General features: G+C 36.8%; 1 protein-coding gene across 3 annotated transcripts; it reads right to left on the reverse strand.

The window, feature by feature from the left end:
• Positions 1 to 241: 241 nt before the first annotated feature.
• On the reverse strand, positions 242 to 5,270 carry LOC111365352 (uncharacterized lipoprotein syc1174_c-like). Of its 3 annotated transcripts, none has more exons than XM_022985836.1 (9): positions 5,112 to 5,270; positions 4,823 to 4,957; positions 3,794 to 3,910; positions 3,554 to 3,682; positions 3,003 to 3,179; positions 1,863 to 2,003; positions 995 to 1,180; positions 825 to 896; positions 242 to 631 (listed from the first exon to the last, which is right to left on the reverse strand). In XM_022985836.1, the coding sequence occupies exons 1-9, from the start codon at positions 5,232 to 5,234 to the stop codon at positions 470 to 472; spliced, it is 1,242 nt and encodes a 413-aa protein (XP_022841604.1). In that variant the 5' UTR covers positions 5,235 to 5,270; the 3' UTR covers positions 242 to 469. The 3 variants fall into 3 exon arrangements, with proteins under 3 accessions (XP_022841604.1, XP_022841603.1, XP_022841605.1); XM_022985835.1 differs by having other exon boundaries at positions 4,823 to 4,960; XM_022985837.1 differs by lacking the exon at positions 1,863 to 2,003 and having other exon boundaries at positions 4,823 to 4,960.
• Positions 5,271 to 9,858: the final 4,588 nt, after the last annotated feature.

Consider the following 9,858-nt stretch of genomic DNA (forward strand, 5'->3'; position numbering starts at 1 on the left):
CTAATGTGTAAGTAACTCATAATGTACATGTGATAGAGGTTGCTTCTTTAAGTTTATTTTTTATAAAAAGTTATGTTTTTTCAAGTCCATTTTGATTAACAAAATAAAATGTCCATTATGCATTGACTCTTAGTTGTTCACTCTTTAAATCCCAATGGAAATAAATAAATAAAAACAAACAAAAATGAAGAAAACATGTACGATCATGTACCTATGTCCACACGATATTTGGGATGTGAACTCAGAGAAGATGCTCGTGGATTATAAAGTAACACAACTGCTTGTACAAATAAATTACTTCAATCAGCCAAAAAATGCAGATGAAGAGTGCTCTTTTACTTTATAATATGAAGGAGAAACGCAGTCAAAAAATGAAAAACAAAGCACCCTTAACTGAAAATTATTATACACCTATGCGACACCTTTCAGCAAAAAGAAGTGGAAAAAAAAAAAAGATCGTTTTCGCCCATCAAAGAAATGATTCGGCACCAGAAAAGGCATAACCATTTGAAGGGGCGGAAAAAGCATGTTGTATGTTCTTTATCCTGTCTCTCCGCAGGGAATTTGGGTCTATTCCTGCTTTATGAGCAGCCACAACTCCTATCGCCTCCCAGTAATTTGATACCTTCACCTGGAATAAGAAATACACCATCTAATTATCGCTTGGCGTTTAAAGTCTATAACTTAGAAATATTTGAACCATCGTTAGAGCAGAAGCCTGGAAAAGATCATTCCATATTGAATATAAGAGTTTATGTTATGCAATTTCAACAATGATGGGCTAATGAAAACAGATGAAGTTTGATAGGCTGTTTAAAGCATACCGCGTTAATCCCAAGTTTATCAGGTGTATCCCTGAGAACAGTTTCATTCTCTTCAACGGCAATCAAAAGTGACTGTGGCAAATCATTTGAGTCACATAAAGATTATATTAAAAAGTTCACCCGAAACTATTAAACTTGACAGCAAGACTAGATGAGCACAGAATTCATACCCTACTTGTTTTTCCACTAGCAAATGCAAGAGCACCATCTCCTCCACAAGCGTCAATTGGTAGAATCACACTGTCAACATCACTGGCTAATATACAGTCCTTGTCTGAAGACTCAGAATTCCGGACCAAATACTGTGGTGCTGTACTAAGCCCAGCAAGCACACATGGCAAAAATGTATATCCTATCTGACAAAAATATTAAAGAGTGGAAATCAATCATATAACTAGAAGACATAAGAAAAGTAGGAATAGTCATGCTTTAATAGCTTTATCCCTCTATATTCCATGATTAAGTACATAAATGTAGAAATAACTTCAAATTTCTGGAGGTTAGAAATTCATAGTGCAAGGGAAATTTCATTAGGATCCCAGGCAACCTGGGTGGTAATTTTCTAAAAGTTGCATCAGGTACTTCAAATGCCTTTCATATGATTTTGAGGGGTTTGGCTCGGTAAAGGTTGCATGAAGTTCAATAGAATTACTGTTGGGGTATAAACAAAACAATAACTTCCATTACATCTCACTGAACTACATTAAAACAACTATGTTATATGCCCTGCTCCAATTTCCTTCGACAGACTGCTCAACAAGAAAAGCTGCAGAAGGATGATTCTAATCTCTCACTCACACACTCTCTCTCTCTCACTCTAACCCAGAAATTATGGGCTGTAAAATTTAATGATATTGGAATTTTTTGACCACGTTCCAATCATTTGAACAAAAGCATTGATCTCTGCCAATCAAAATGTAATTACCGTGTCTAAAAAGACAGTTGTTTGTCAATCCTCACATATTCCTAACAGAGCAAAAAGGGATTCGAGGCTCTATATGTTTTCGGGAGGATAGTCCAGTACCAAAGATATCTCACCTCTTCCGCAGCTGATTTTGGACATAAAGAAGGACCGAGTGGAAGAGGTAATAATGCAGGAGCATGAGCACAAGGAATCCCATAATTCTTCACCACCAGATGGCTAATCACCGCCTCCACACCTGCCAAAAGATCTATACCCTGGAGTAATAAAAGCTTCAGTAGGATGAGATCTGGATGATGGCTATTTGTTTATTGCTGCAGATTAGTGAAAAGCATTTAGTTTGTAGAGATAGCTAAAGGAGTTTGACATACCCAGAGATACCCATGGTTCAGAATACAATTTGAATGCAGAACTACATGCAGTTGAATGGTCAGAGTTAATAGCAAAAGATAAGAGAGCATCCTACAGAAGCTGAAAACAAAATTGTCACCGGAAGGCTCTTTCTCCCTCTTCTTTTTGTCTGTGCACGTGTATTTTTATTTATTATTTATTATTATTATTTTTTTTTTTGGTGGGACTGAAGATTGCAGTTCCTCAGAAATCATGTTAAGGGGGAAGAAGCATGCAAGGAAAGGAAGGGTATGCAGCAAATGACCAGTTTCTCAGATCAATAACTGGCTCCTCCTCGATTGGCGAAAATCTCCCTAATATATCCCAAGGTAATCAAATATCCTAAAAGGAAGATACCCCCATAGTCCAAGCAGACACTTTTTTCTCCCTCACTTCATACGCAACTAGACAAAACATGCATTGACTAGTTAGCAGTACACGTCTTACAGGCATCTGATATTTTCACCTAAAAATGATACTTGGTAACAACAAACCGAACCTTATTCCCCATGCATTTGGAGTTGGCTACATTAATCCAAAAATGATGTTTGCTACTGTAATCTAGGATTTTTAAAGCTTGACTATGGGATCTTCATATATTTTTTATTTTCCTTGTATCCTTGCATAGTATTCATTGCATTTCCACTCATTATAGAAAATAGGTAGGGACCCCATCCCCTAGAAGAGTGTAACATGCAACTGAATACTTACAAAAATGTTTTGGAAACACTATCTACATGTCACATATTAACTTAATTATCATGCAAGTCTACCAAAAATGTACATAGGAGAAGGGGGAGGTTGAACAGAGGAAGCACTAAAATAAAAAAAGAAAAAAAAAATTGGAGCAAAGCAAAATAGCATACCATCCCTTGCCGGTAATCATCAATGTCATCACTATCATCATCTGGAAAGCGTGCCACTACTGCAACTGCAGTCACGCCAGATCTCTTTATCAATGATCCTACAGCCCTTAATAAAGAATCAGAATGCTGTATCCTCCCCGTGGATTGTCCACTCTTTGAGTTGATCCATTTTTCCACCTTGAAATGTGTAATGTATTTAGGTTCAACCATTCAGTCAGTCCATTGAAAGTAAATGTTTAAGTTCATGAAAGAACAGTAAAGTCAATACATAAAAATTCCATACTTCAAACACCCAAATTCATGAAGACTACACTTGCACCAGAATGCTACCATGAGGACTGGCAATCATTATAATCCACCGAAGCAGCTAAAATGTGTTGAATAGTACCATATTTATAAACATCCAAGACTTTTCTTCTTAAAGAATTTTTATATGATTCATATCATGTAAACAGTTTCCAAGACAATTTCACTATGTATTAAAGAAGAGTGCAAGTAAAATACATCCTTCTCGAGTCTGTTAAATAGTTCATTCGTCAGCAGTTGTGTACCTGTAAAGGGGTGTCTGTCACAGTATATTCTACAACGGGCAAACCAAGGGAAGCTCTTGCTGCATCAACCACTTGTAAATGACGAATCCGAAGATCCTTCTCTATTCCTGCATCAAGAACTAGTCCCACCTGCCTTACAATGCAAGACATTATATGGTCCCATGCTAACATTGAAGAAAAAGTATGGTCATCGGAAAATTATTGATAAGTTCTGTAGGATCCATCAGCCATGAAACGTACCTTATTCTGGTGAACTGGTTGTAGTGCCCAAAGGCCTTCGGCAAATCTATCAAGAGCATAACCCTCAACGTATAATATGTTCGGCATTGGCCAGTAAAGTGATGCTGCATTAAGAACCTGTATGATTGCAAAATCAGGAAAGAACCGAGACCTTATGCAATTCACAACATTTGATTCAGTAGCAAAAATTAGAACTAATCTTAACCACGACACTCAATAGGAGATTGTTATCTAAGCCATCAGAATATTATAATACTTTCTTTGGCCAGAACTCTGATCTCCCCCTCCATCTTGTTGATCCTTGAATACATTAAATTCCATATTACCTGATTAAGGACGTGCACGCTTAGGGTGTGTTTGTCGCACTGAATAATTTTATCCAATACAATAATGGGTATAATTTATACTAGGAAAAAATTAATATGTTGTACTCTCATACTCTAGGCCCAAGCAGATAACTTCATACTGAGGTAGACCATGGATTAAGGTCGGTTTACACCTAGACTTGGCGCTATTGTTTCTGATTGTGGAGCTTGTTCTGGTGTTTCTTTCCATCTCAATTTTAAATTACTGTTGAAACTGAACAGACCACTTCAAAGGAAACCAACTCTAGTCAACCATGTTTGGTTAAGCTTAAAAAGTGTTCTTAGAGCATGTTGGGCCAAGACAAAGAGCCTAAAATAAAAGTAAAACTTCATAGAAGTAGCTTAGTCAAACATGTTTGTAGCTTTAAAAGTTACTTCTACGTAACTTTCTTTCACAAGCATGTTTAGCTTCTCTTTAAAAGTTGTGTCTTCTTTAAACTTTTAATACGAAAAATGGCTTTCTGTTATGCATTCTCTTACCTACTTCTTACAATAAACAAATTTTCTTCTTAAAAAATTACTTAAAGTGACTTTCGCTTACATTTAACTTGGCAAAACATGTTTATATAAATAAGAAAGATCAAATAGACATGTAACATTATAGAAATGCAAAAACAGTGGAGGATTAAGTTCTGAGCTGAAATGTGCAAAAAGATAGGCATACATTGGGATGAGATATGAGGCAGTCCACCACCGTGGAAAGGGCACGAGCCACCGGTAATGCATCCCCGGCATAGCCACCAATGGCTGCTCCGACGCCGGTTGGCACTATCAACACACTTGTATATGCCTTTTTAAACTGCTACAGAAACACCCAAAATATAATAATCAGCAGAAAAGAAAAAAAAAACAAATTTACTTTTGTCATTTTCAATTTCTAACTGAATTTACAGGATGCACTGAATATGTATCATAATAGTGATATTAATGATACAGAGATCAAAATAATTGACCTTGTTTGGGAGATGTAAACTGGAATTCGAGATTCTCAGGCGGGTGGCTAGTCTCTGGGGCCGCCGTCGGGGAATCCCGCCGGTGGCGGAGTGAAAAGGACGGCCAAGACTTAAGCTTGTCATTTCACTTCGGCTTTATGCCTGCTCTTCTATTCAAAATTTCAGGATAATTCTTACTTATATATGGAGGAAATAATTGGAAATGACCATGTCTATTTTCGAAGTTACTTTTGACTGTCTTTTTAATTAAAAAAATCGAAAATTAAATTTAAAATTCAAAATCCCAAAATATCCCGCTATCCTCATTTCATTTGCTCAACAGTCGCACAAAAGTGAAAAAAAAAATGGTCGATTTTCAGTCGATCGGAGAACTTGCTAGTTCATCGCCGACGAACTACTTCTTGTTAAGGTAACCGTTATTATAATGAATATTTGCTTAGATTAATGTTTAGATATTGATAAAAGATGTGAATGATTCATTTGTAAGAGTTTTTTTCAATATATTATTGTTTATATAGGTAATGGTCTCGTTTGATACCCATTTTTTTCAAAATACATTTTTCTCTCTCTTCTTTTCAACCACACATTCTTTATTAAAATAATATTACACGTAAATCAAAAACTTTTCATTATTTTTCAACCATACATTTCTCATCAATTTACTATTCAAAAATACATTTTTACATAAAAATATCTCCCAAACACCCCCAATATAGGGTTTAGATAGTGTTTTTGTGGTTGGTTTTGTAAATTTGAAAGCTTTTCTCGTCGGAAATGGAGATTTTCCGACGAGAACAGTGCATTTGCCTGTATTTTTTGTGGAAAATTATTGTTATAACAGTCTACTGTAACAGTCGGTCCATACCGACTGTTCAGCCGACTCAATTTAGTGGCCCGACTGTTGGCCCACTCCTCTTTTTTAAAATTTTTCAGCCCAATTTTTTTTTACATATATTTAATAATTTGATTTTAAATAATATTTATTATCAGTTTTTAATAAATAATAAATTATTTACCTGTCGAATTTAAATAAAATTTTTACATTTAATTTTTGTTTTAATATTTTTATTTCCTCATTTTTTATAAATAATAATTTTTTTGTTCATCGAATTGAAATAATTATTTTAATTGTGAACTTAAATTTAATATTTATTTTTATTATTAGTTTTTGATAAATAATAATTTATTTAGTAGTCGAATTTAAATAAATTTTTTACTTTTAATTTTATTAATAATTTTAGATGATATTATTTTCGTTCATCAGATTGAATTAATTTTATAATTGTAATTGGAAATAATTGTTGAAAATTTAATTTGAAATTTAATATTTATTTTTATTATTAGTTTTTGATAAATAATAATTTATTTAGTCGTCAAATTTAAATACATTTTTTACTTTTAATTTTATTAATAGTTTTGGATGATATTCTTTTCGTTCATCAAATTTAATTAATTTTTTAATTATAATTTGAAATAATTGTTGAAAATTTAATATTTATTTTTATTATTAGTTTTTGATAAATAATAATTTATTTAATCGTCAAATTTAAATAAATTTTGTACTTTTAATTTTATTAATAGTTTTGGATGATATTCTTTTCGTTCATCAAATTTAATTAATTTTTTAATTGTAATTTGAATAATTGTTGAAAATTTAATTTGAAATTTAATATTTATTTTTATTATTAGTTTTTGATAAATAATATTCTTTTTGTTCATCGAATTTAAATATTTTTTGAACTTCAATTGATTAAAAAAATATTGATAATTGGGAAAAATTGACATTATTGATAGTATGATACAAAAATTTACATTATGGATAATTTTAATGATTATGAATTTGCGTCTTGCGTATTGTAGTTACAATTTCGTTCGCTAAATTTCCTGTTATTATGCTTTATTCTATTATCACTTGTACAATGTTGTAACATTTTGAATTTTTATAGGATGGATTATCACCTTGACACAAAGTTGAGACAGATGCCAGGCAAAACTATGTGGAATAGTAGTTTTGACAGTTTCACTGCTGTGTTAGAGCTGCTCGATAATCATCATGCTAATATGCTGCGCCAATGCTTCTTGTGACCCTTGTACCTGTTGAGAGATTTGCAGTAGTCGGGTCAGATTATTGACGCACTTCTATATCGATTGCTGAGTCCAATCAACGGCGATACCCTCCACTTCGTAGTCGGGGGTCAAATCGCTAGTTTTTAGATGTTCGAGTTTGTTCTGATCACGAGATTAAAGATTACGGACGATGAAGCAGTTGGTGATGGGACTCAGAGAAGAAATAAGCTGCATGACGCTTACTTCGAGGGACAGGGAACTGTGCTTCTTACACAGCTGTTTGATGCAATTAGGAGGTATGATCAGATGTTAGACAGACTGAAGTTAAGTCTAGTCTACATCCTTGAGAGCGTGGTGTGGTGTCACCACAAGAAAACTGTAATCGACCTCTTCCATCTGGAGATCGTTGATGACATCGATCGTTTCAACAACTATCCGCGGGCCAGAGATGTTTCGAGGACACCGTACACATCTTCACGAGATCGCACTCGAAGTCGAAGGGAGTCATACGCAAGTACGACACCTATGGATTGCCCCTGGCAGTACAGGTAAATGGTTAACATAATGAATGTTAAAATTATCTTCCTATTGAATTTGTATATAATAATTCTATGTGTTGCAGATCTGGGCGTATGAGACCGTCCCCCTATTGGGTGCCCGCTTTGCTAGGCGAGAGGAGACACGCTGCCCTCGAATGCACCAGTGGAGAGCATCTCAATCGGAGGGATGTTCCACTAAGAAACAGTTATCGGCTATCCTCGACGACCCTCAGGTGAGTATTATGCATTTGTAATTTATAGTGTACGTGGTTTAACATCTGATTATATGATCGTTAATTAGTTCAAATGTCAATATGTCAGCTTGAAGTCATAACTGAGTTGACGCCGTCGATGGAGGAGGAGGCTTACGGTCTTGTACGTGAATTAGGCGTTTCGCACACCCAAGACGACCAGATGTCCGATCTGATCCACGACCGAGATTGGGTGAGCGAATTGAATAAAATCTATTGATTACCATTTTTTATGAGTTAGCAATTACGGATGAAAATAATAATTTGTAATGTTGTTGCTTGTGTAGGAGCGTGATCCAATTGATCGACGATCACCTCCGCCGAGACCATCACCACCTGGGTCGAAGACATCACCACCTCTACCGTCGAGGGCATCTCCTCCGCCGTCGAGGGCATATCCTCCGCCTCCCCCGTCCAGAAACCTTTCCTGTGGATCTCCCGCACATAGACATGAGTGCTATTTTGATAATCTGTATGCCCATCTGAGCAGATTTATAGCGGAGCAGGTCGAATGGCTACGTCGAGAGATGATAGAGAGGGTTGACGTTCTGGGACGATAGTTTGTAGGAAGGGTCGAAGATTTGTCGAATGAGATAGTAGCACTTCGAGGTGATATAGATGGTAAGCGGTGGGTTGACGGAGATGGTGATCGGAGGGGTGATCGAGAGGGTGATAGAGATGGGGGTCTCTGACAATCGTACATGCATGATGATGATACATGAGAATCATTTATTTTATCTGAGGAGGGCGATGGGACGGGAACGGTGACAAAGGAGGGGGCCCGTCGAGAAGGGAGACAGTGGCCCCTTCAGGGACGAAGGCAGTGGAGGAGGTGGCCTTCGGGGACGGAGACGATGACAGATGAAGGAGTGGCCCTGTCGGGGACGGAGACGGTCGTAGATGAGGAGATGGAGGAGGTGGCGAGCCTAGGGGTGGAGGAAGTGACAGTGTATAAGGGAAAAAAGGGTGTTGTTGACATGCTAGAGACGATGGTCGGCAAGAGGCTGAGAGTGCCGTTATTGTACGTTGTCTCTCCCTTCACGGCTGAGGCGAAGAGGAGGAAGTTCGTCGATGGGACGTACCCCAATTTGTTCCAGAAGGTTGAGTGGCGAAGAATGTTGCCCGGATAAGTATTGTACAATTTAGTAGACTACCAGAACTTGTATATACTTCGTTTAACTTCTTTTTTTCCAAAGCCACGCACATGATAGCCAGAAGGACGATATTGGACGCATACAAGTGGTTCCCATTATATCACCACTCAGGGGGCTTGGCTCGCCGACGATGTAAGTGAAGTGTTATTGTTACTTTTTGTAGATATTATGTTTAAGTTGTTAAATGAAATAAGTATTTATTTCTTTGTTTTCCTTGATGTAGTATATCGACATGCCTATGGACTTGTTGCGCGATCGAGTTGAGAGATATCCATAATCATTCCACAAGCCTGCCGAATAATACTAAACACCGAGTTCTTTCGTGCCGTTACCATTGAGTATCAGTCGCTCCAGCTTCTAGGTAACGAGTACGTGCTTCCCGCATATATGTTCGAGTGGGTCATCGGGCTGTCACCGAGTGTTGGGGAAAGTCATGGGAGGGTTGTACACATTTGTATATTCCAATGATCATGAATCAGCACTACATTGCACTGGAGATCGTGTTCCCTGATTCGACGATATATGTGTACGACCCCGATCATTCATGTCTGATACAGGGATAGCTCGAGCAGAACTTAGAGCCGGTGACTGTGATCATTCCTCTGATGGCTAGACATGCGCACTTGACTGTGGAGGATAAACTAGCCATCGTGCGGGACATGACGACAGCGAGACAGTCTATATCGTAAGTATTTGTAATCTTTTTTTTTTAATTTAGTAATTAGTTCGTACGTAA

Source organism: Olea europaea, chromosome 17, assembly GCF_002742605.1.
Source record: "Olea europaea var. sylvestris chromosome 17, O_europaea_v1, whole genome shotgun sequence".
In the NCBI taxonomy this organism is placed as follows: domain Eukaryota; kingdom Viridiplantae; phylum Streptophyta; class Magnoliopsida; order Lamiales; family Oleaceae; genus Olea; species Olea europaea.

Excerpts from the sequence above, each read along its gene's own strand:
- LOC111365352 (XM_022985835.1), bottom strand. The coding sequence starts at position 5,234 with ATGACAAGCTTAAGTCTTGGCCGTCCTTTTCACTCCGCCACCGGCGGG. Across the intron at positions 3,180-3,553 it reads TGACAGACACCCCTTTACAG|GTGGAAAAATGGATCAACTC; the intron begins GTACACAACTGC and ends ACACATTTCAAG. Across the intron at positions 632-824 it reads ATAAACTTGGGATTAACGCG|GTGAAGGTATCAAATTACTG; the intron begins GTATGCTTTAAA and ends TTCTTATTCCAG.